The sequence below is a fragment of the Somniosus microcephalus genome, chromosome 3 (genome assembly GCF_052327205.1).
Source record: "Somniosus microcephalus isolate GS21.2 chromosome 3, FLI_Smic_1.0, whole genome shotgun sequence".
NCBI lineage: Eukaryota > Metazoa > Chordata > Chondrichthyes > Squaliformes > Somniosidae > Somniosus > Somniosus microcephalus.
Genome location: NC_140989.1, coordinates 181,976,991 through 182,003,834, shown reverse-complemented (window position 1 = coordinate 182,003,834; position 26,844 = coordinate 181,976,991). Strand labels below are relative to the sequence as shown.

Sequence of the window (26,844 nt, the reverse complement as noted above, 5' to 3'; positions counted from 1 at the left end):
ATCTGGAGATCGGGCGGGAAAGTGGAGTTGAGGTCAATGATCAGCCATGATCTTATTGAATGGCAGAGCAGGCTCGAGGGGCCATATAGCCTACTCCTGCTCTTATTTCATATGTTCTTATGGTACACCAGTGTTAATGGAGTGTTAGCACAACTTTGCCCATGCTCCTGAAATTCCTTTGGGGAGTACTCCGGAGGAATACATATTAATGCATAGTGCCTACTTTACTGATTTTCTCTTGTTAATGATTCAGTAAGTGCCATTAAAGACAAATACAGTATGTAGATTTGTAGTACTCTCTGAGTCAGAAGGTTGTGTGTTCAAATCCCACTTCAGAGACTTGAGCACATAATCTAGGCTGACACTCCATTCAGTACTGAGAGTGCTGCACTGTCGAAGGTGCCGTCTTTCAGATGAGACGTTAAACCGAGGCCCCTTCTTCCTTCTCAGGTGGATGTAAAAGATTCCATGGCACTATTTCGAAGAGGAGCAGGGGACTTCTCCTGGCCAATATTTATCCCTCAACCAATATCAATACAACAGTTTATCTGGTCATTATCTTATTGCTGTTTGTGGGAGCTTGCTGTGCACAAATTAGCTGCCACATTTGCTACATTACAACAGTGACTGCAATTCAAAAAGTGCTTCATTGGCTGTAAAGTGCTTCGGAATGTCCTGAGGTTGTGAAAGGCGCTATAGAAATGCAAGTCTTTCTTTCTTTGTATCTGTGATCAATTAGGTACAAAATCGGACTATCTACATACGCATCAGGAAAAATGCGCGATGTCTTCTCATGTTTATGTGGTGTCATGGAATCCCATTCCTGGCATCTTTTTCCTGACAATGTGACGGATGTAGTCCCACGATAGTTATTGCCATTCCCGTTAAAGCAGTCAGCAGGTCCACCCTCATTCGTCTGCACTGAAAAATAAACAGTGTTTAAGATTTTGAGTATCACTTTGATCTTAAAAAAAAGTCTCAATCTTCTGTTATTTACTAGTATCCCAAGTTAACTAGCTCTATGCAGTAGTTGTGCATTAAAGGATAGTAATTCCGTGGCTTGTTATCAATTGATCAGTTATTAACCTTTGCCCACCCTCCTAACCTTGCTCCTGGGAGTAAATATTTCCAACACATTTTGATGTACAAACCTGGCATTAAATGCATTTTTTTTTATCTGTTCAGCAGCAATTTGCATTGAATGTGCAGTTTTACTCAGGGTTTACTTCATTCCCGCGCTGCGTGAGGTCCTTCCATTGGAAGACTTGTCAAAAGCACCAGTGGGGGAGGGAGCTGAGTTATAGCAGCGAGCAGAGCAGTGGACGTAGGCCGAAGGAGGGGCCTTTCGACGGGTCTTGCATCAAGTCTCTCTGTGATAAATATTTTGGAGGAGGAACAGCAAAGCAATAACCGGAGCCCGGGAAGTTTGAAAATCACAAGGTAGATGTGCATTTGGACACATCTGATGTGGAAGCATGAACTGTGGAGGTCATTTTGTGATGCGTTTCATACACAGCATCTTGTAAAGCAAGCCCTACTTCCATATATCTCTTGTACTCAGCATTCTGATCTATGTTCTTGTCATTGTACTCTGCCAGTGGCCCAGAACGAGTCAGCATCTCACAGCAGGAGTGCCCCCCACCACCACCCCCCCCCGACCCCTCAAGGAAGTCTTCAGCTTCCCGTCTGCCGATCGTGGCCTCTCCTCCTCCTGCCCCAATCTCTTGCTCCCTCCCTTCCTCAACGGACTCTCTTCCCCACCACCCCTCCCCAGAGCCCCACTCTCTTGCTCCCTCCCTCCCGCAATGGACTGTCTTCCCCACCACCCCTCCCCAGAGCCCCGCTCTCTTGCTCCCTCCCTCCCGCGATGGCCTCTTCCCCACCACCCCTCCCCAGAGCCCCGCTCTCTTGCTCCCTCCCTCCCGCGATGGCCTCTTCCCCACCACCCCTCCCCAGAGCCCCGCTCTCTTGCTCCCTCCTGCGATGGCCTCTTCCCCGCCACCCCTCCCCAGAGCCCCGCTCTCTTGCTCCCTCCCTCCCGCGATGGCCTCTTCCCCACCACCCCTCCCCAGAGCCCCGCTCTCTTGCTCCCTCCCTACCGCGATGGCCTCTTCCCCACCACCCCTCCCCAGAGCCCCGCTCTCTTCCTCCCTCCTGCGATGGACTCTCTTCCCCACCACCCCTCCCCAGAGCCCCGCTCTCTTCCTCCCTCCTGCGATGGACTCTCTTCCCCACCACCCCTCCCCAGAGCCCCGCTCTCTTGCTCTCTCCCCCTCCAGATTGCCGAGGACCGTCCCCAGTGTGGTCTCCTTCTGCTGGTCTTCCCGCCCGGCAGCCAGTCAAGCCAGCCTGTCAATTTAAGAAGCTGCCAGGCAGGAAACGGAAGAAAAACGTTCGAATGAGGACGTGCTGTTAAATTGGGCCGGACCTCCACGTCCCCGGCGCTGCTGTTAAAGACCGAGGAAGATCAAGCGCAAATTACGGCCAGCGCAAACCAAGTTTCCGCCATCTTTAGTGTGGTGTATGTAACCTGTTCCACCTTAAGAGAACTTAAGCCTGTTCCACCTTAAGAGATGTACTACTTTCTCTGGCTGCTGTATACGTAATACCGGTGGTGACCACACCGGTATATAAGCACTGTGTAGTAATATTGTATTCAGTATAGTCCCTACCTCCAACCAGTAAAGACCTGTTGAATTTACTCTTGTAGTCTGTGTAGTAATTATCACTATAACACACAGACTTAACAGTGGCGACGAGTCCGATTCTTACCCTGCGGCAGTTATTTCCACGGCGGCTTTGTCCACAGACAGGACGTCGAAGAGAGGTTTCCACCCTCATCACCCTACTGGAAGACACGTCGAGCGGCAGGCATCGAGAAACCGGAGTGCACAAGACATCCTGACCTCGAAGCCTCCATCAGCGACTGTCAGCTTCTTCTTTCTACCTCGGTGGTGGGTAAGCCGGGCAGCGACACGACAGAAAGTCAACCGCGTTGGCTGTACAGACGGGGCTGGGAAGACGGAGGAATAAGGGCGGTGAGATCGATCGCGACCGGAGATAAGGGCCGGGCCGCTTTCGAGCGAGAGGTGCAGCGCGGGGACATCGATCGCGACCGGAGATAAGGGCCGCATTCGGGCTAAAAGGCGCAGCATCTGGGGAAACTGAAGGCGCGAGAGCCGCGGTGAAGCGGAGACAGCGTCGGGGGACGGTTGAAGACCGCCAAGCATGGGAAAACCGCCATTTTGTGGGCGGAGGACGACGACAAGAGCGGGAAGCCGCCATCTTGGATAACATAAAAATACAATAAATTGCAACGATGCCTAAACATGGGAACATTAATACCTTTGATAGTGACATCGAAGATTGGGCCATGTATGTAGAACGCATACAAAATTATTGTAAGGCAAATAAAATTCCTGATGCAGATAAAGCGCTAACATTATTAAATTTAATGGGTGCGAAGACATACGGGCAATTGAAACACCTTGTATCACCAGATGAACCGGCGGATAAGACGTTCGAGGAGATTGTTACTGTCCTGAAAAATCATCTAAACCCCACGCCGCTGATGCTAGCAGAACGATTTAAATTTTACGACAGAAGGCAGCTGCAGAATGAAAGCAATGCTGAATATTTGATGGAATTGCGTAAGCTAGCAAAATATTGTCAGTTTGGAACGGGACTGACAGAGGCACTACGAGATAAATTTGTGTGTGGTTTATTTAAACAGGATACACAAAAGCGACTGCTCGAGGAGAATGAGCTGACGCTTGAGAAGGTGGTCACTATGGCAGCAGCACACGAAGCCGCAGCGAGAGGCACGGCAGTAATGCAGCTACGGTCACCGGAACTCGGTACAAACAAATTGGGTTTGAGTTCTGTCAAATGTTATCGTTGTGGAAAGACAACGCACGATCAGAACCAGTGTTGGTTTAAAAACCAAGAATGCAGAACGTGTGGCAGGCTTGGCCACATAGCTAAAGTATGCCGGTCAGGAAAGAAGACCAGCAACAAAAAGTCACCGCAAGGAAAATACGCAAAGGTACACAAGGTGACAAAGAACAGTTTGACCGAACAGAAGTCAGATTCAGACGCTAGCAGTAATGAACTGGATAGCTTAAGAGTACACAACGTTGGTAAGGATGCAGATCTCCAGACAATTTGGGTCACTCTTCAGATAGCAGGAGTCCAAGTAAAAATGGAATTGGACACTGGATCGGCATTGACGGTCATGAATAAGAAAGATTACAGAAGGTTATTCCAACATATTCCCCTACAGGATACGGAGATTATATTGAAAACATACACGGGGCAAAGAGTGTACCCCATCAGAAAAATAGAGGTAGAAGTGGTCCACAAGGGCGAAGAAAGCCAAGTAATGGACTTATATGTGCTACCTGAAGGAGGTCCACCACTACTAGGACGGGAGTGGATTAGGAAAATGAATATGGACTGGCACTCCTTGAAGGCACTAACGGTAGATTCCGGGGAAACAGATGTCAAACCTAAACAATTGTCCAGAATATTGGATGATGCTAAAGAGGTGTTCCAGCAGGGACTGGGAACACTGAGAGGAATTACGGCAAACATCAAGATTGATGAACATGCACAACCAAAATTTTTTTAAGCCAGACCGGTACCCTATGCAATACGACCTGCTGTTGAAGCGTAACTGGAAGCACTAGAACGTTCAGGTGTACTGTCTAAGGTAGATTGGAGTGAGTGTTCCATTGTTCCCGTTATGAAACGTCCTGCGAGCAACAAGCCAGGAGATCCAGGGAAGGTTCGCATCTGTGGAGATTTCAAAATCACCGTTAATCTGGTGCTTCACACGGTGCAGTATCCGCTTCCACGGATTGAGGATATTTTCGCTTCATTGTCTGGCGGGAAACACTTCACCAAGATAGACCTGGCGCAGGCGTACTTGCAGATGGAGGTTGAGGAAGAGTCACGCCAATACCTCACGATCAACACGCATCGAGGGTTGTACCGGTACAATAGGCTGGTTTTTGGAGTGGCATCGGCTCCAGCAATTTGGCAGAGGGCCATGGAGCAGGTATTACAGGGAATTCCAGGCACACGATGTTACCTGGACGATATTCTGATCACAGGTGATGAACAACATCTCGCAAACGTGGAACTGGTGCTCAACAGACTGAAAGAGTATGGACTTAGAGTAAATCGGCAGAAATGTGAGTTCTTCCAGAAGCGGATCTCGTACTGTGGCCATGTCATTGACCGGGAGGGGCTTCATAAGTCTCCTGACAAGATTGAGGCAGTTGTAAAGGCTCCCGCTCCGGAGAATGTCTCTCAGTTGAGGTCGTTTCTAGGATTAATTAACTATTACCATAAATTTCTGCCAAATCTATCCACGGTACTGCACCCGTTAAACGCTCTTTTACAGAAAGGGGTACCATGGGAATGGGGCGAAAACTGTAAGAAGGCATTTCGCAAAAGCAAAGAATTGATCACCTCAGAGGAAGTGTTGGCTCACTTCAACCCGACACTGCCTATTCGGTTGGCTTGTGATGCTTCTCCATATGGTATTGGGGCAGTACTCTCACACAAGTTGCCAAATGGCATGGAAAGGCCAGTCGCGTTTGCATCCAGATCATTGACCTCCGCTGAGCGCAACTATGCGCAGATCGATAGGGAGGCTCTTAGCCTTGTATGGGGAGTGAAGAAGTTTAATCATTACCTGCAGGGCCAAAAATTCACACTTCTGACAGACCATCAACTGTTGGTATCCATTTTTAACCCTAAGAAGGGTGTTTCGGTGATGACAGCGCAGCGTCTCCAGAGATGGTCTCTTTTCCTAGGGGCACATCAATATCAAATAGAATTCAAAGGTACGAAACAGCATGGCAATGCTGATGGGCTGTCGCACCTGCCACTACCTGAAGAAGAAGACACGACGAAAGTTGACCCTGTTGAGTTATTTCATTCGACCATCATCGAGTGTTTACCAGTCACCAATGCAAGTATTGAAAGAGAAACCAGGAACGACCCGACACTGTCCAGAGTCTACGAGGTGACAGTGAAAGGATGGCCAACACGGGGTGATCCTCTGTTACCGGCATTTTAGGCAAGGCGAGACCAGCTGTCCGTCTGCCATGGTACCTTGATGTACGGGACAAGAGTGATTATTCCTCCCAAGTTAAGGGAAAGAGTTTTAAACGAACTGCATGAAGGTCATCTGGGGGGAGTTAAAATGAAAAGTCTTGCTAGGGCTTATGTATGGTGGCCGGGTATTGACCAACAGATTGAGGAGTTAACGAAAAGCTGCGCTGGGTGCCAAAAAGTGCAAAATGCACCTCCGATAGCACCGCTACACCCATGGGAATGGCCTTCAGCCCCATGGCAACGCATACACATTGACTTTGCTGGTCCATTCATGGACTCCATGTTCCTAATCGCAGTGGACGCACATTCCAAATGGCCAGAAGTCATCAAGATGAATACCACTACTTCAGAAAAGACAATTGCGGTGTTAAGAACAATATTCGCAAGGAACGGATTGCCAGAACAGATCTGTTCGGACAACGGACCACAGTTTGTATCGGAAGAATTCCAACAATTCTTAAAGAAGAATGGAGTAAAACATTATACCTCTGCCCCATATCATCCGGCGACAAACGGGTTGGCTGAAAGATTTGTCCAGACATTCAAAAAGGCAATTAAGGCCATGAACGATGATCAGATTCCGCTGCAACACAAGGTCGACAAGTTCCTGATGTCATATCAAAACGCCGATCATGCAGTGACTAACCAAAGTCCTGCCATGATGTTTTATAACAGGAGGTTGCGGTCCAAGTTGGACTTGTTAAAACCAAATGTGCGGAGGGAAGTGGAAAACAAACAGTTTCGGCATATTAACAACAAGACCACTCGAACTTTCGACGTAGGACAACCAGTGTTGGCAAGGGGCTATGGAAACGAAAAATGGCAGTCCGGAACAATTCGGGCCAGACAAGGACCTCTGATGTACACAGTAGATATTGGTCATAATGTGATAAGGCGTCATGCGGATCAACTGGTAGAGTCGAGAGCAAGGGTCGAACCCATGGTTGTGACAGAGACAACTGTGGAAGACGTTAATGAACCTGAAGCATCTACTTCGGCAGGGAATGTACTTGATGATGATGACACCCAATACATTGGAAACCAAATAGAGGAGGCACCTCAACAACAAGAATCAGAGACTACTGAGAGGCGTTATCCAAGCCGCATCAGAAAGCCTCCTGAGAGACTGAACCTTTGAACTGTTATACCTGAAGTTATATATGTATATATGTTATTATGTTATGTTAAATGGGGATATGACTGTTAAGCTAAAAAGGGAGGATTGTGGTGTATGTAACCTGTTCCACCTTAAGAGAACTTAAGCCTGTTCCACCTTAAGAGAACTTAAGCCTGTTCCACCTTAAGAGATGTGCTACTTTCTCTGGCTGCTGTATACGTAATACCGGTGGTGACCACACCGGTATATAAGCACTGTGTAGTAATATTGTATTCAGTATAGTCCCTACCTCCAACCAGTAAAGACCTGTTGAATTTACTCTTGTAGTCTGTGTAGTAATTATCACTATAACACACAGACTTAACATTTAGCGTTGGTTTAAAAACCATCGGCTGGAAGCCTGCCACACCCAAAACTGGCCACGCCCCTGCTCGACTTAATCGGCATTGGGATTTTCCGCTAATTGCAGCCATTTGCCGGCCTTCGAAGAGGCTCTTAATATGAAGCATTTTTTTAGGTGCAAGGGCATTAGTAGGCGCCTTTTAAAAGATTTTAAATATGATTTTTTAATTTACTAGGACACTGACTACTGTACACCAGTGCAGCTAGTAAACAGTTTATTATAGTTTACCTGAAGTTATTTTCAGTTATTTAAAATCGGGTTACTCACAGGTGGTGGACTTGATACTATGAAAAACTTGCATTTATGTAGCGCCTTTCACGACAACCGGACATCTCAAAGCTCTTTACAGCCAATGATGTACTTTTGAAGTGTAGTCACTGTTGTAATGTAGGAAATGTGGCAGCCAATTTGCGCACAGCAAGGTCCCACAAACAGCAATGTGATAATGATCAGATCATCTGTTTTTTAGTGATGTTATGTTGAGGGATAAATATTGGCTAGGACACCGGGGAGAACTCCCCTGCTCTTCTTCGAAATAGTGCCATGGGATCTTTTACGTTCACCTGAGAGCAGACGGGGCCTTGGTTTAACATTTCATCTGAAAGGCGACACCTCCGACAGTGCAGCACTCCCTCGGCACTGCACTGGAGTGTCAGCCTAGCTTTATGTGCTCAAGTCCCTGGAGTGGGGACTTGAACCCACAACCTTCTGACCCAGAGGGGAGGGTGCTATCCACTGAGCCACGGCTGAGCGTGAAATTCGTTAAGGCCCGTTAACAGTCGGTAGCAGGCAGGGCGAGATTTGCTTGCGCCTGTTTAGAAAGTGTAGGCCGCACTTTAATTTGGTGCTGCCTGCTGATTTGAATAATTTTAGCGCACAGCCTTGTGGTGCACGTGTTGCTTCAGGCTGTGCGCTCAACAGGAGGCCCAATATCGCATCACTTGAGCGATGCTGCATTTTCTTAAAGCAAGGCTGTCGCTTGTGAAAGCAATCTTTACCCCTTAAAGCTCAACTGCCTCCTGGAAAAAAAAAACATTAAAAATCATTCCAAACTAGGCAGTCTTCAGCTCTTAAAGCTGAACTGCCTTCTGCACATAAAAAATGGTAAAGATGCCTCAGCCCTAACACACATGGCTCAGCGAGCCAGGGAAGGGGCACCCAGGTTCTTGGATGTAGCACTCCAGCGTTGTAGACTTCCTTACTCTTGTACTCCAACCTCCTTGCAATAAAGGCCAACATGCCATTTGCCTTCCTAATTGCTTGCAGTACCTGCATGCTAACTCTCTCTATTTCCTGTCTGAGGACACCTAAATCTCTCTGCGAGCAGCTTGTCCCCTTTGCTGCCTCTGCTCCATTTCCATGTCATGCTGCAGCCCAAAGGGGACTGCAACTACAAAGCCATTATTCAAATAAAATATTTTTTAAAAACACTCCAAAAAGCTGAAACCGAAAAAACCGGAAGATGTACGTGTCCCTTTAACAAGCGCTGATGGTGTCTCTGTAGAAATGCTTCAGTGCGTGGTTCTGAGAGGGCGGAATGGAGAGCGGCGAAGTCCAAGATCGCAGTCGTGCGTCAACTGACGTCACGATCTGCATATTTACATGAGAGAGGCGAGCGCAGGCAACGGCAGCGCTGCCGACCTCTCCAAAATGGCGGCTGCCGTGTCCTGCGCCAGAATCGGGCAGAAGTGAAATGGCTGCCATTTTTTCAACAAAACCGGCCTCAACATTGAATTTCACGGCATATGGGTGTAAAATTCGGATCTGTAGCGCCTGTTTTTTGGGCACTATGAGTGTCTTTAGATGTCCAGAAATGGCATCCACAGCGCACGCACAAACTTCTGGTGCGAGTCGTGCCAGACACCATATTGGTGAGGGTGTTAGCTCGCGCGCAGTGAGCGTCCACCGGAAGTATGCAGAGTAGACATATCATGTTACGCAGATATGATGCCAGCGCTGCCATTTTGGAGCGCAACACTCCAGTTAACGCCCTCTCTCAAGCCCACATAGCTGAACACACGTTCAGCAGCGGGAAGGACCCCCCACCAGCGATATTAACTACTTACAGGTTAGTTGCTGGTTGTTTTCTACCGGTTGTTGCATGTTTGGTGCTTCCTAGACTTTTGTAAAGTTGCTAAAGTCTACAGGGAGTGGGGTGGCAGGTGCTGAAGGACCTTTATCTGACTTCAAGGATTCTGCACAAACCACTTGCTCCCAGACATGAGTGGGCATACCCCTTGGAATACAGCATGACAGGGAGAATGAGCAGAGGCGACACAGAACAGGACAAGCTGCTGGAAAAGGGAGGGGGGGAGAAGGGCTCTCGGCAGCAGGCCAATATCTGCCTAGGGTGCTCAGGGAGCAATTCTCCTACCGGAACCTCAGTGAGGAGCAATGTGTCAGATGTCTGCACTTCAGTAAGGACGTCCTCACTGAAATCTGCCACCTGCTGCAGCCACAACTCAGGGCAGGGCAAGGACTGCTTTGCCAGTGGCTGTGAAGGTGACCGTGGGCATGAATTTTAATGCGTCAGGCATGTTCCAGGCTGGAGCTGGAGATATTTCCAATATCCCACATTTTGCCATCCACTGTTGCGTAAGGGAGATCACTGAGGCTCTCAATTCGAAGAGAGATAACTTCATTTCATTCTTTCTTGCGAGAGAGCAGTAGGCGGGGCGAGCATGCAACTTTGCGAGCAGTCATGATGCCTTCATTTTGGAGAAAACCAAAGGGTGGCTACTGGGCGACAAGGGCTGTCGGCTGACCACATGGCTGATGACTCCGGTGCACAACCCACGCACACGGGCACAGCATGCATACAATGAGAGCCGTGCTGCCACAGGAAACATGATAGAGCAGACCATCGGGTGCTGAAACAATGCTTCCGCTGCCTGGACTGCTCTGGAGGAGCCCTGCAGTACTCGGCACAGGGTGTCAAGATTCGTGGTGGTGTGCTGCATGCTGCAAAACTTTGCCATCATGAGGGCACAGCCCTTGACGGTGTTTGTTCATCATCAGTGGCTTGTTGCTCTTCCACCACCAGGTGGCAGTTCTTGGGTAGCTGAAAGGAGAAAGGCACAAGGGTAGGGCTGAGAGGGGAGAAAGCAAGAGGTGCATGCTAATATTATCTGCAGCTTGTAAATCAGAAGAGATTGTGGGATGAGGTGGGAGTGGGATGTGAGAAGGAGAAGCAGGTATGAGGATACCATCATCTTCAATGGTTTCAGCCCCACCGCTGGCCACGGTCTCAGCAATGGCTGCTCCAATGATGGCGAGCTCCTTGAGAGTTAGGACATGCAGGCGCGCCTGTCCCCTGATGGTTAGCTCCTGCTGCCTCCAGTTGTGCGCCAACTTGTCCTGCTAGGGGGAAGGAAATGTGGACGTGTGTGTCATGCAATCTGCTTGGGTGATGTGGCTGTCGTGGTTGAATAGCTGGCATTACATAAGAACATAAGAAAAAGGAGCAGGAATAGGCCACTTGGCCCCTCGAGCCTGCTCCGCCATTCAATAAGATCATGGCTGATCTAGGGCTCAAAGCCACTACCCAGCCTGCTCCCCATAACCCTTCACTCCCTTACCTTGCAAAAATTTGTCTATCTCCACCTTAAATGTATTTAATGACCCAGCCTCCACAGCTCTCCGGGGCAGAGAATTCCACAGATTTATGACCCTCTAAGTGAAGAAATTCCTCCTCATCTAAGTTCCAAAAGGGCAACCCTTTATTCTAAAACTGTGCCCCTGCGTTCTAGATTTCCCCATGCGGGGAAACATCCTCTCTGCATTTACCTTGTCAAGCCCCCTCAGTATCTTATATGTTTCGATAAGATCACCTCTCATTCTTCTAAATTCCAATGAGTATAGACCCAGCCTGCTCAACCTTTCCTCATAAGTCAACCCCCTCATCTTTGGAATTAACCTAGTGAATTGTCTCTGAACTGCCTCCAATGCAAGTATATCCTTCCTTAAATAAGGAGACTAAAACTGTACGCAGTACTCAAGGTGTGGTTTCACCAATACCCTGTACAGTTGTAGCAGGACTTCCCTGCTTTTATACTCCAACCTCTTTGAAATAAAGGCCAACATTCCATTTGCCTTTTTGATTACTTGCTGTACCTGCATGCTAACTTTTTGTGTTTCATGCACACAGACGCCCAGATCCCTCTGAACTGTAGCGTTTTGTAATCTCTCTCCATTTAAATGATAATTTGCTTTTTTATTTTTCCCGCCAACGTGTATAACCTCGCACTTTCCCACATTATACTCCATCTGCCAAATGTTTGCCCACTCACCTAGACTGTCTATATCCCTTTGCAGGTTCTTTGGGTACATTACACTCGGTCCCTTCATCCAAGTCATTAATGTAGATTGTAAATAGTTGAGGCCCCAGCACTGATCCCTGTGGCACCCCACTAGTTATCGTTTGCCAACCGGAAAATGACCCATTTATCCTGACTCGCTGCTTTCTGTTAGTTAGCCAATTCTCTATCCATGCTAATATATTACCCCCAATTCTGTGAGCTCTTATCTTATGCAGTAACCTTTTATGTGGCACCTTATCGAATGCCTTCTGGAAATCCAAATACATTACATCCACAGGTTCACCTTTGTCCACCCTGCTCGTTACCTCCTCAAAGAACTCCAGCAAGTTTGTTAAACATGATTTCCCTTTCATAAAACCATGCTGACTCTTCTTGACTGCATTATGATTTTCCAAATGCCCTGCTACTGCTTCCTTAATGAAGGACTCCAGCATTTTCCCAACGACAGATGTTAGGCTAACTGATCTATAGTTTCCTGCTTTCTGTCCCTCCTTTCTTAAATAGGGGTGTTACATTTGTGGTTTTCCAATCCGCTGTGACCTCTCCAGAGTCCAGGGAATTTTGGTATATTGCAACCAATGCATCCACTATCTCTGCAGCCACTTCTTTTAAGACCCTGGGATGCAGGCCATCTGGTCCAGGGGACTTGTCATCTTTTAGTTCCATTATTTTACCGAATAATATTTCCTTAGTGATAGTGTTTGTCTTTAGTTCCCCCCTCCCTGTGGCCCCTTGATTATCCTTTCTTGGGATGTTGTTAGTGTCTTCTACCGTGAAGACAGATACAAAATATTTGTTCAGAGTCTCTGCCATTTCCCCGTTCCCCAATATTAATTCCCCTCTAATGGACTAATGTTTACTTTAGCTAGCCGCTTCCTTTTTATATACTTGTGGAAGCTCTTACTATCTGTTTTAATGTTTCTTGCCAGTTTACTCTCATAATTCATCTTCTCTCTCTTTATTATTTTTTTAGTCATCCTTTGCTGGTTTTTAAAAATTTCCCAATCCTCTGGTCTCCCACCAATCTTGGCAACATTATATGCCTTCGTTTTCAATTTGATACCATCCTTTATTTCCTTAGTTAGCCACGGATGGTGCTCCCTTCTCTTTCTTTCTCACTGGAATATATTTTTGTTGAGAGTTATGAAATATCTCCTTAAATGTCCACCACTGCATTTCAACTGTCTTACCCTTTAATTTATTTTCCCAGTCCACTTTAGCCAGTTCTGCCCTCATGCCACTGTCATTGCCTTTGTTTAAGATCAGGACACTGGTTTGAGATACAACTTTCTCACCCTCCAACTGAATTTGAAATTCAACCATACAATGATCACGCTTTCCTAGAGGATCCTTTACTATGTGTGTATCGTTTACAATGTGTACATTGTGTGCAAGCTGTGAGATGTGGGTGTGAGACTTACAACAGTGGGAAGTGTGTGAGGGTGAGGTGAAGCTATGAATGTGAGGTATGAGCCCTGATTGATAGTGATTGTTGGTAGGTGAGTGATGGGGGTGTGGTGCATTGAGCAGCGGCTGAGGTTAGTGGTGCATTTGGTAGGATATGGCATTTAAAGATTAATTCACTGAGCTTGACCACTCGTGTGAGGTCATTGAACTTCTTGCGGCACTGGATCCAGGTCCTCAGGGCTTGGCTCCTGGCATTGACCTCCATGGCTGCTCCCACTGTCTTCTGAGCGTGTGTCTGGAGGGCCTCCTGGCCCCCTGCGGATACAGGACATCTCTCCACCTTTCCACCTCCTCTACCAAGGCCTCCAGTGCAGCGTCAGAAAAGCTTGGAGCCCGCTCTCTCCCCTGTTGTGCCACTCCTCACTCTTTCCCAGGTCAGAATCTCTTCAACCACAACTCCCAGCAGCTGCTCCAGCCACAATGCACCTCCCCTTTAAGAGGTGAAGGCTAGCTTTAAGCAGTGCAGGCTAGTATTGATTTTGGGCCCCTCCTGAGTCATACAGCCAATCAACATAACAGTTAGTGCTGGCTGCATGCTGCAATCATGTTAATCAGCAGGCAGCACGAAGTTGGCATGCTGCCTGCATTGGAAGCAACACGTTCAGGTTAATCACGCATCGCAGTCCCCGTGCCCATTTTCGGGGGCTGTCGTATTTAGCCCCCTCTGATTAAAAAATACCTATTTTTTGCAATAAGCCCATTTTCAGCTGTATTAATAACACTGCACCAGGTTACCTCTCTTAAATACCTCGAGGAATATTCTACAATGCAATTTATTTTTAACTGATGTTCTAATACGCTGCCTGATTGCGCTGGTTCATGGAAGATTTTGCTGCCAGCTATATGCAAATGAGTTTCAGCGGAAACGTGAGCAAAAACTCACTACTGTAAACTAGCGCAGTTTGCGCCCGGATCGCCGATTGCGCCCAAGGCAGAAGCTCTGGGCTAGTATGTTCTTACTGATATTTTGTAGGAACATTAGGAACAGGAGGAGGCCATTCAGTCCCTTGAGCCTGCTCTGCCATTCAATTAGATCAAGGCTGATCTGTACCTCAACTCAAATTTACTGCTTTTGCTCCGTATCCCCTTTCTAATAATAATCTGTCTATCAGTCTTGAAAGCTCTAATTGTCCTGGCATCCACAGCCTTTTGGGAAGAGACTTACAAATTTCTGCCACCCTTTGTGTTTAAAAAGTTTTCTGTTTTCTGAAGTGTGGTCAGGAGAACTTTCTTGCTCAGTACGTTTCCAGCCCAACGAGGAAGGAGGCATTGCTGGGGAATGAAGTGGGTCAAGTGTCAGTAGGGGAACAGTGATCATAGGGGGAGAAATTCGGTATCGCCCATTTTGAGGCGCGAATATCGGCCGGGCACAAAGTTTAGCGCCCGGCGCAAATTATCGCCACCGACTGCAAAATTCGCCTCTATCGCCCCTGGAGGTGATTGGAGCGCTAAATCAGGCGCTACACACCTCTCTTAAGGCGCTAAGGCCGAGGAGCGAGGCGTTACCTCAGAGCACTGGCGAAGCTCATGTGATGTCAGTCAGCAATGGAACACAGACACACTGGCACCGTCCAATTCCTAAAGGGGAGTTCTGACGAATGGTCATTGACCTGAAACGTTAACTCTGTTTCTCTCTTCACAGATGCTGCTTGACCTGCTGAGTTTCTCCTGCATTTTCTGTTTTTATCTTAAAGGGGAGGGTTGATCTTGCCTTGCTCTCCATCCACATCCTGCTCATTGCAGCCTTGAATCTCGGCCTGAATCTCAGCACCTCTTAAGGCGCTAACGGGTGCTGCAAACAACTGAATTTTTCCCCCATAGTATCATAAGGTTTAGATTAGCTATGGAAAAGGACAGGGAGCAATCCAGAGTAAGAATGTTTAACTGGGGGGAAGGCCAATTTCAGTGGGATGAGAACTATTTTTTTAATTCGTTCGTGGGAAAGGGCCGAGGGAGTGGGATTAGCTGAAGTGCTCTTGCAGAGAGCCGGCACAAGCTCAACGGGCCAAATGGCCTCCTTCTGTGCTGTAACCATTCTATGATTCTATGAATGTGCTTCCTGATTTCACTCCTGAACGGCCTAGCTCAAATTTTAAGATGATGTCCCCTTGTTCTTGTATTCCCCCACAAGAGGAAATAGTTTCTCTGTATCTACCCTATCGAATCCTTTTAACATTTTAAACACCTCGACAGGATCATGGCTAAATCTCCTAAACTCAAGGGAATACAAGCCAAGTTTATGAAATCTGTCCTCTTAATTTAACCCTCTAAGCCCTGGTACTTATTCTTTTACTGTTTAATACATTTGTTTAGCAATTAAATGCTGAAAGCCAGCTGGGAAATGCTGTAAATGGCCACTTATCCTGTTTCCCTGAGAGTTCCACTAGATACCCACCGGAGTTCTGGCAGAATCCGACAGGGTGTTTCAGGGCCTCAATGTCTGTCAAAGTCTAGTTTAGTGTTATTCTGCTACCTTCCAAAGATAAGGAGGACAACATTTTTTTTATTTTTTATTAATTGATGGGATGTAGGCATCACTGGCTAGGCCTGCATTTAGTGCCCATCCCTAATTGCCCTTGAGAAGATGGTGGTGAGCCGCCTTCTTGAACCGCTGCAGTCCATATGGTGTAGGTACACCCACAATGCTGTTAGGAAGGGAGTTCCAGGATTTTGGCCCAGCGACAGTGAAGGAACGGCGATACAGGTCCAAGTCAGGATGGTGTGTGGCTTGGAGGGGAACTTGTAGGTGGTGATGTTCCCATGCGACTGCTGCCCTTGTCCTTCTAAGTGGTAGAGGTCGCGGGTTTGGAAGGTGCTGTTGAAGGAGCTTTGGCAAGTTGCTGCAGTGCATCTTGTAGATGGTACACACTGCAGCCACAGTGCGCCGGTGGTGGAGGGAGTGAATGTTGAAGGTGGTGGATGGAGTGCCAATCAAGCGGGCTGCTTTATCCTGAATGGTGTCGAGCTTCTTGAGTGTTGTTGGAGCTGCACTCATCCAGGCAAGTGGAGAGTATTCCATCACACTCCTGACTTGTGCCTTGTAGATGGTGGAAAGGCTTTGGGGAGTCAGGAGGTGAGACACTCGCCGCAGAATTCCCAGCCTCTGGCCTGCTCTTGTAGCCACAGTATTTATATGGCTGGTCCAGTTCAGTTTCTGATCAATGGTAACCCCCAGGATGTTGATTGTGGGCGATTCAGTGATGGTAATGCCATTGAATGTCAAGGGGAGATGGTTAGAGTCTCGCTTGTTGGAGATGGCCATTGCCTGGCACTTGTGTGGTGCGATTGTTACTTGCCACTTGTCAGCCCAAGTCTGAATGTTGTCCCGGTCTTGCTGCATATGGACACGGACTGCGTCAGTATCTGATGAGTCTCGAATGGTGCTGAACAGTGTGCAATCATCAGCGAACATCCCCACTTCTGACCTTATGATGGAGGGAAGGTCATTGATGAAACAGCTGAAGATGGTTGGGCCTAGGACACTGCCCTGAGGAACTCCTGCAGTGATGTCATGTGATTGAGATGAATGACCTCCAACAACCACAGCCAACTTCCTTTGTGCTAGGTATGATTCCAACCAATGGAGAGTTTTCCCCTTGATTCCCATTGACTTCAGTTTTGCTAGGGCTCCTTGATGCCACCCTCGATCAAATGCTGCCTTGATGTCAAGGGCAGTCACTCTCACCTGACAGACCAGTAGCTGAACTAAAGTGGAAAGAATTCCCTTCTGTCATTCCAAGATATCAGCCTTGGCTCAGTGGTAGCACTCTCACCTCTGAGTCAAGGACACCAGGGAGAACACCCAGTCAGATTCTGCTGTCAATATGGAAGAAGAAACCCATGACTATCTATGAATGTCTCCAGTCTAAGGAGTTAAAGGAGAAATCCAAGTGCTTCATGAATAATGCTGGGAACAGTGTCTACATACCTCCTGAGCTTTCTATTTTCCTACAGGAGCCAAAGTCTGAAGAACCTCAAACAAGTCAAACTTCGCAAATAAATAACAGAGCTCCTAAACAACAGAAACAGACACCAAGGCAGACCTCTCTTTCACCAGGAAAGCAAAGAGGAAACCCATTCAACAAATCATTTTTGGCAGATGATATTCCAAATGGAGGAGAGAGACCAGCTGCTGGAACACAGTCAACATCTGTGACTCCTATAGGGGATAAGCGAAGATTCTATGAAAAAAATTACAGGGCTATGGGGAAAGAGCAGGGGAGGGGGATTAATTAGATAGCTCTACCAAAGAGCCAGCACAGACATGATGGGCTGAATGGCTTCCTTCTGTGCTGTATCATTCTTTGGTTCTATGATAACTCCGATGGGTATCTAGTGGAACTCTCAGGGAAACAGAATAAATGGCCATTTACAGCATTTCCCTGCTGGGTTTCAGCACCTAACTGCTGCTGTGGGTTCAAGGCCCACTCCAGAGACTTGAGCACATAATGTAGGCTGACACTCCAGTGCATTACTGAGGGAGTGCTGCACTGCCGGAGGTGTCTTCCTTTGGGTGAGACGTTAAACCGAGGCCCCATCTGCCCTCTCGGGTGGATGAAAAAGATCCCATGGCACTATTTGAAGAAAAGCAGAGGAGTTCTCCCTGGTGTCCTGGTTAATATTTATCCCTCAACCTGCATCACTAAAGCAGATTATCTGGTCATTATCACATTGCTGTTTGTATGAGCTTTCTGTGCAAATTAGCTGCCACATTTCCTACTTTACAACAGTGACTACACTTCAACAGTACTTCATTGGCTGTAAAGTATTTTGGGACGTCCTGAGGTTGTGAAAGGCGCTATATAAATGTATGCACAATAATAAGTTCTTGTCATTCTCTTGTCTCTTGATGAATTTACCTAGAATTTAAGTTGATAAAGCTGTTAAAAAAAAAAGCACACGGGTCCTTGGCTTTATAAATAGAGGCATAGAGTACAAGAACATGGCAGTGATGGTCAACCTTTATTCGTCACTGGTTAGGCCTCAGTATTGTGTCCAATTCTGGGCACCACACTTTAGAACGGATGCCAAGGCCTTGGAGAGACTGCAGAGGAGATTTAACAGAATGGTACCAGGGATAAGGGAATTCAGTTATGTGGAGGGACTGGAGAAGCTGGGTTCATACTCCTTAGAGCAAAGAGGTTAAGGGGAGATTTGCCAGAGGTGTTCAAAATTATGAGGGGTTTTGATAGAGCAGATGGGGAGAAACTGTTCCCACTGGCCGGAGGGTCGGTAACCAGAGGACACAGATTTAAGATAATTGGCAAAAAAGCCAGAGGGACGATGAAGAGAAATCTTTTTACTCAGTGAGTTATTATAATCTGGCATGCACTGCCTGAAAGGTCGGTGGAAGCAGATTCAATAGTAAAACTCAGTAGGGAAGTGGATATATACTTGAAAAGGAAAACTTTCAGGGTGTCAGGAAAAGAGTGGGGGCATGGAACTAATTGGACAGCTCGATTGGCCGAATGGTCTCCTTCTGTGCTGTATGATTGTACGATTTTATATTTGGGCAGGTGAAAATGCTCTCTGGGACAGTGAGCTCAGCTACAAGACTAGTCTAAGATATCTAGAGTATAAAGGAATACATGTGAGTCACACTAAAGACATACAAAAACGCGGGTAGATTGAAGGGATGATACAGACATCAGTGAGAAGAATGTGTCACAGCCATACAGAGAGAGGGTGAGACAGAGAGCAGCACCAAGAATTAGAGTCAGAAAGAAGGAGAGACATTAACAGAAACAAAATTATATGTATTTTTTGTCTTTGAGTAATGTCCTGGGAGATCATGCATTCCACGCTGTAATGCTCCTGTCATGAGAAAATTGCACCATTGCTGAGCAACACAGAATCACAACAGTGCAGATAGAGGCCATTTCGGCCCATCGAGCCTGCACCGACACATATCCCACCCGATCCCCGTAACCCCTACACCAACACACATCCCACCCTATCCCCGTAACCCCACGTATTTAATCCCCCTAACACTAAGGGTCAATTTATCATAGCCAATCAACCTAACCCACACATTTTTGGACTGTGGGAGGAAACCGGAGCACCCGGAGGAAACCCACGCAAACACGGGGAGAATGTGCAAACTCCACACAGACAGTCGCCCGAGGCTGGATTCGAACCCGGGTCCCTGGCGCTGTGAGGCAACAGTGCTAACCACTATGCCACCGTGCTGCCGCCTATGCCACTGTGCTGTAACACCAAGGAGATCTCCTATAACACCAAGGAGATCTGCTAGTAATAATAATGATTATATAAACCAATGGACAAAGGAGCAAGCAGCTTAGTGGAGGCTTACTTTAGAACTCAATGGAAAGATGTAAGAAGTCACACAACACCAGGTTATAGTCCAACAGCTTTATTTGAAATCACAAGCTTTCGGAGCGCTGCTCCTTCTTCAGGTGAAGTGGAGAAATGCATAAAGACACAGCTTATATAGTCAGAGAATCATGTCAGATGTTTACAGGTAACCTTTCCAACTGCCATTTATCACACCTCCCAGTCGGGGAACACTTCAGCAGTCAAGGACATTCAGCCTCCGATCTTCGGGTAAGCATTCTCCAAGGCGGCCTTCGAGACACACGACAACGCAAAATCGTCGAGCAGAAACTGATAGCCAAGTTCCGCACCCATGAGGACGGCCTCAACCGAGATCTTGGGTTCATGTCACGCTACATGTAACCCCACCTGACGCAGGGTCATCCAGACTCGAGTCGACATTGGCTTGTTCTCTCTACACAGATGCGGCCGGACCTGCTGTGATTTCCAGCCAAAAAAAATGTTTTTTGTCTGTTTTTTTGTTTTTTTGTTTTTCATACAGACCCCAGCATCTGCAATATTTGACCCCTTGTGACCCCACCTCATTGTTCTTTGATGTAATGTTTCCCTGACTGACCTGTTTGGACACCATTCACACCTTTGACTGCTGTGATTATCTCTCTGCCGAGGTGTGATAAATGGCAGTTGGAAAGGTTACCTGTAAACATCTGACATGATTCTCTGACTATATAAGCTGTGTCTTTATGCATTTCTCCACTTCACCTGAAGAAGGAGCAGTGCTCCGAAAGCTTGTGATTTCAAATAAAGCTGTTGGACTATAACCTGGTGTTGTGTGACTTCTTACATTTGTCCATCCCAGTCCAACTCCAGCATCTCCACTCAATGGAAAGAAGCAGAGCACTACCCGGTAACTGTGGAATTCTCACCTGTATGCAGAATGCCGCACTTTTGTACTTGGCAATATTCCCATCTTATTTCGGAGTTGGTGGTGTAACACCAGGGCTCCTTCTGATTATCCGGGTTTCTGCAGTAATTGTCTCCTAGTCCTCTGAAATGGACAAAAGAGCAATTTGGTTGTCCATCGGAAAGAAATATCACATTGCTTTGAGTGTGTGACTAGCTTCATCTGATGAATAGAACGTACGGACAGTCTGAACCCCGGTCGGAATTGGCACGGCTCCATACAACTTGCAACAAATCAGCCACCTTACTCAGGCAGCCCATAAGAGTGGCTTAAGCCTGCTCCACTCATCGGGGATGATGTTGGGAAGCACTTCTTCACACAAAGGGTTCTGACAATCACTTACTTGCAGGGGTAGTTCTCCGGAGTTCTCGAGTGCTGGTGGGGAATCTGAGTGCTCCATCTTTGGCAGGCTGCTCCAGAAATGGTTGTTGATACAGATCCACGGTAGGCCTGGCCCTTGCCTGTGTAACACTCTGTCTCTACTTCAATAGCAGGGGGGTCCGCATCTTCAATAGAGGTAGAGAAAACAAAATCGCCAGGTTTATTATTGAGAGTTTGTAAGTCGTGTTAGTGTTTGTGTAACATGGAGGAACTGTTTTTTTTCTGTTTCCAGTTTCCTGAAGGAGGGGGATGGAGAAACAGAAGTGAAGGAGGGAGGAGCAGCAGTGAGTCGTACTGGGGTACAATTCCACAGACCCTACTAGCCTTCCAATACCTTCTTCAAGTGGCCATTTTTCTCGGGCAAGCCCAGACAGTGAGTGTACAAAAGCTGCCTGCCCATAATATGGGGGAGGGGGGCGAGGAGACTATAAAGTATTAGGTTAAACTTGCAGCAACCTTGCAAACCACTAATGTTTGTGGTGCTAACATCGAAGCTGATCAAATCTAGATTATTAGAAATGAAAGGCGCAGGGTTCAAGGATGATGTAATGCTGCACAGCACTGATGCACAGTGCTATAATGGGGGGTGGGGCTTCTGTCCTCCCACTCTCGAATATAGCATTGGGAAGATGCCTGGCATTTGCTCCATGTCCTGTACAGAGGGAAGTGAATACAAGAGGAAGAGTCGTCTTTGGGCTGTTGACCCCATTTAGTGAAGGCCAAGGAGCAGGCCACACACCTGTCCTCTTGGCCGCAACTAGTGTGTGTCCTATCAAGACTTGTATAAGAGGAAGATGGCTGAAGGTAGAGGAACTTCATAAAGGAAAAGACTCCTCAGCTTTCTGGGCTGGAACAGTGGCATTGGTTAGAGCAGTAGTTTGGGGTCTGATTGAATAGAATCATAGAATGATACAGCAAAGAAGGAAGCCATTCGGCCCATCATGCCTGTGCCACCTCTATCCAATTAGTCCCACTCCCCTGCTCTTTCCCCAGAACCTATCAAATTTTTCCCCTTCAAGTATTTATCCAATTCCATTTTGAAAGTTACTATTCAATCTGCTTCCACCGCACTTACAGGCAGTGCATTCCAGATCAGAACGACTCACCCTGTAAAAAAATTTCTCCTCGTCTCACCACTGGTTCTTTTGCCAATTATCCTAAATCTGTGCCCTCTGGTTACCGACCCTTCTGCCACTGGAAACAGTTTCTCCTTATTTACTCGATCAAAACCCTTCATGATTTTGAACACGGCTATCAAATCTCGTAACTTCTCCAGTCTCTCCGTGTAACTGAAGCCCTTCATCCCTGGTATCAATCTAGTAAATCTCTTCTGCACCCTCTAAGCCCTTGACTAAAGTGTGGTGCCCAAAATTGGACACAATACTCCTGCTGGGGCCCAACCAGTGATTTATAAAGGTTTAGCATGAATTCCTTGATTTTGTACTCCATGTTTCTGTTTCTTACTTTAACAGCCTTCTCGATTTGTCCTGCCACCCTCCGGTATCTCTGTTCTTGCACCCCCATTAAAATTGTACCCTTTAGTTTATATTGTCTCTCCTCCTTCTTCCTACCAAAATGAATCACTTCACACTTCTTGCGTTAAATTTAATCTGCCCATTTCACCAGTCTGTCTATGACCTCCTGAAGTCTGTTACTATCCTCCTCACTTTTCCAGAGTTTTGTGTCATCTGAAAACTTTGAAATTGTTGTGTATGTACCTTTAAGAGAATAACTGGTCTCAGACTGCAGTACCGGCAGTGACCACCACTGTATAAAAGGCGCTAGGGAGCCTCTGTTGTTTTCAGTTTCACTATTGACTTCCATCAGTAAAGACGTGTTTTGTTCAACTCCTGCTGTCCGTGTCTCAATCATTCACGGACGTAATACTGGCGACGAGCAGATACGAACCTACCTACAGTCTGCACCACCTCCTGGGATCCATTCCTACAGCGAAGTGAGCAGAGGTCGAGGCCAGAAAGAAAAGAAAGAGGCAGTAGAAACGGGCGTCGACCGTGGGCATCCGCCCCTGTGATAGCGGAGTTGAAGATTGCTGGAGAAGCTGTCGGAAGCGGGGCCTGGTTCCTGTCGACGGTGCTTCAGCTAATCGGGCTGCGGCGGTCGCGAACTCGAGCGGGTGGTTTGCAATGGGGCCGAGCAGCGTTGTCGGGAAGAAGAGAGAGAGAGGGTGGAGCACACAGGGCGCGGCCAGTGCTACGAAGCCGGGCTGCGTATAGACCCGCGAAGAGGGAGGCAAGAGTCCCACAGGGTTGTTCCACGATGAGAAAATAATAAAAAAAGAAATATTAAACGCGCAAGAAACCGCGAGGAGCTGCAGGTTGCAACGGGAACCGCGGAAAGCAGCGCTAGCAACAGCGGGGAAGAAGGCAAAGCGCGGGAGGCGCCATCTTAATCAGCGGGGAAGAAGGCAAAGCGCGGGAGGTGCCATTTTGTTAAATCGGGGAAGAAGGCAAAGCGCGGGAGGCGCCATTTTAGATTTGCAAGATGCCGAACACTGGCTGTATCACTGCTTTTGATAATACAATAGAGGACTGGACCACGTATGTGGAAAGAGTCGAGGTATATTTCGAGGCAAACGAAATAGCGGAGGAGAAAAAGGCATCGATATTGCAAAACTTAATGGGCGCTAGAACGTACGGCCTATTGCGGGACCTGATTACTCCAGCCAAACCAAAGGCGAAGAGTTTTAACGAAATTGTTGCTGTCCTACAGGAACACCTAAACCCTGCACCGCTGTTGATAGCAGAAAGATTTAAATTCCACAGGAGAACTCAGCATAAAGATGAGAGCAATGCTGAGTACCTTACGGAACTACGCAAGCTATCAAAGCACTGCCAGTTCGGAGCAGGACTGGCAGATACCCTACGGGACAAATTTGTCTGTGGACTCCTGAGTGAAGGAACACAGGAGAAGTTACTCTCGGAGAAAGAGCTGACGCTAGATAAGGCTTTCAGCGTGGCAGTATCGTATGAAGCAGCAGCCAGGGGAGCTGCAGAAATTCAACAAAAACCACAGGAATACGGCACCCACGAAATGACACGGGGATTTGCAAAATGTTATCGCTGTGGCAGAACTAACCATGACCAGAAGGACTGCTGGTCCAAAGACAAAATATGCAGGCAATGCGGGAAGATGGGACACATTGCACGAGTTTGCAGGTCTGGGAAGAAGACCAGCGACAACAAAAAGGCTACTAAGGAACCGTACAAGAAAGTACAAAAGATGATGGACAGTAATTCCGAAGACCAGATGAGCGATAGTGAATCCGGGAACAGGAGACTAAGCTGTCTCAAACTTCACAATGTAATCGCAAAAGAGGATCACCGAACCATTTGGGTCACCTTCACAATAGCAGGGTCCCAAGTTAAAATGGAATTGGATACAGGATCAGCGCTAACCGTCATGAATCGACGAGACTACGAGCGGCTATTTTCACACATACCCCTGAGAGAGACATCCATCGTCTTGACGACATATACGGGGCAAAAAGTATACCCCAGAGGAAAAATAAGGGTGCCTGTCGAATACAACAGCAAGAAAATACGGAAATTGTATCTCTACATACTGCCAAATGGTGGACCACCGTTTTTGGGATGGGAATGGATCAGGAAGATAAACTTAGATTGGCACTCCATTCATGCAATGACGGTGGATGGTAAAAAAGATGAAGACGTCACTCCTGGACGATTGTCAACAATCTTAGCTAACGCCAAAGAGGTATTTCAACAAGAACTGGGCACGCTTAAAGGCGTAACCGCCTCGATAAAAATAGAAGAGAATGCAGTTCCCAAGTTTTTCAAAGCAAGACCGGTACCATATGCAATTCGCCCAGCCGTCGAGGCAGAGCTGGAGAATCTGGAGAAGGCAGGCGTGTTGTCTAAGGTCAACTGGAGCGAGTGGGCGACACCCATCGTTCCTGTCATGAAGAAAACGTTAAGCAATAAGTCCGGGGAGCCAAGGAAGATTCACATCTGTGGGGATTTCAAGGTGATGGTGAACCCAGTCCTTCACACAGTACAATGTCCTCTTCCAAGGATAGAAGACATCTTCGCCTCACTGTCTGGAGGGAAGCGTTTTACAAAAATTGACCTAGCACAAGCATATTTGCAGATAGAGGTTGAAGAGTCCTCTAGGAAGTATCTCACGATAAACACTCACAAAGGTCTTTACCAGTATCATCGATTGGTATTCGGAGTAGCATCGGCTCCGGCGATATGGCAAAGAGCGATGGAACAAGTCCTGCAAGGGATTCCGGGGACTCAGTGTTACTTGGACGACATCCTTGTGACAGGTGAAGATGACAGTGAACACCTTAACAACCTAGAACAGGTGCTCACTAGACTACGGGAACATGGGCTGCGAGCCAACCGCCCCAAGTGCCAATTTTTTAAGAAACAGATATCGTATTGTGGCCACGTGATTGATGAAGAGGGGTTACATAAGTCCCCTGACAAAATTGAAGCGGTTGTTAAGGCCCCAGTGCCTGAAAATGTTTCGCAACTGAGGTCATTCCTCGGATTGGTGAATTACTACCATAAGTTTTTGCTGAATTTGTCGACAATTCTGCACCCACTGAATGCCCTGCTACGAATGGGGGTAGCATGGAAATGGAGCGATGATTGTAAGCGGGCCTTTCAGAAGAGTAAGGACTTAATCACTTCAAGGGAAGTATTGGCTCACTACAACCCAGCACTGCCGATCAGACTGGCTTGTGATGCGTCTCCCTACGGCATTGAGGCGGTACTGTCACATAAATTCCTTGATGGTTTAGAGAGGCCGATAGCTTTTGCGTCACGCTCGTTAACTTCTGCCGAGCGTAACTACGCCCAGATTGACAGAGAGGCCCTCAGCCTAGTGTGGGGGGTGAAGAAGTTCAATCACTACCTGCACGGTCAAAAATTTACTCTACTAACCGATCATCAACCTCTTGTCTCCATTTTCAACCCTCAGAAGGGCGTACCGATAATGACAGCACAACGGCTGCAGAGGTGGTCCCTTTTCCTAGGGGCACACCAATATGACATCGAGTACAAAGGAACTAAACAGCATGGAAATGCTGATGGATTGTCACGCCTACCGTTGCCGATGGTGGAAGAAGAAGACCTTGCAGTGGATCCAATGGAGTTATTCCACTCGACCATAGTCGAATGTCTCCCTGTGACGAATGCAAACATAGAAAAGGAAACACGGAATGACCCGACACTATCACGGGTCTATGATTTAACGGTGAAGGGATGGCCAGCACATGGCGAACCACTGCTGCCAGCATTCTCGCCGAGAAGAGAACAGCTGTCAGTGTGCAGAGGAACCTTGATGTGTGGACCCAGAGTAGTAATTCCACCTAAGTTGACAGATAGAGTGCTCAATGAGCTTCATGAGGGTCATCTGGGTGGGGTAAAAATGAAGAACTTAGCCAGAGCGTTTGTGTGGTGGCCGGGAATCGATAGAGAAATCGAAGAGATGACCAAGAGCTGTGCAGGATGCCAGAAGGTCCAAAACGCCCCACCACAAGCTCCTCTGCATCCATGGGAGTGGCCCTCATCTCCATGGCAAAGGGTGCACATTGATTTTGCTGGTCCCTTCATGGACTCGATGTTTTTAATTGCAGTGGATGCACATTCAAAGTGGCCAGAGGTAATAAAAATGTCCTCAACCACCACGGAAAAAACTATCACAGTTTTACGAACCATATTCGCCAGCAATGGGCTGCCTGAACAGATTTGCTCTGACAATGGACCACAGTTTGTGTCTGAAG

At 47.3% G+C, this 26,844-nt stretch overlaps 1 protein-coding gene across 1 annotated transcript in view; it reads right to left on the bottom strand.

The window, feature by feature from the left end:
• Positions 1–26,844, bottom strand: part of plg (plasminogen) — a 165,876-nt gene that overhangs the window by 41,173 nt on the left and 97,859 nt on the right. The window contains exons 8-10 of the mRNA XM_085981996.1: positions 21,034–21,196; positions 20,653–20,774; positions 765–921 (exon numbers count right to left, since the gene is read on the bottom strand). Of these exons, the coding sequence (XP_085838122.1) occupies positions 765–921; positions 20,653–20,774; positions 21,034–21,196 (442 nt within the window). The remainder of the gene's footprint in view (positions 1–764; positions 922–20,652; positions 20,775–21,033; positions 21,197–26,844) is intronic.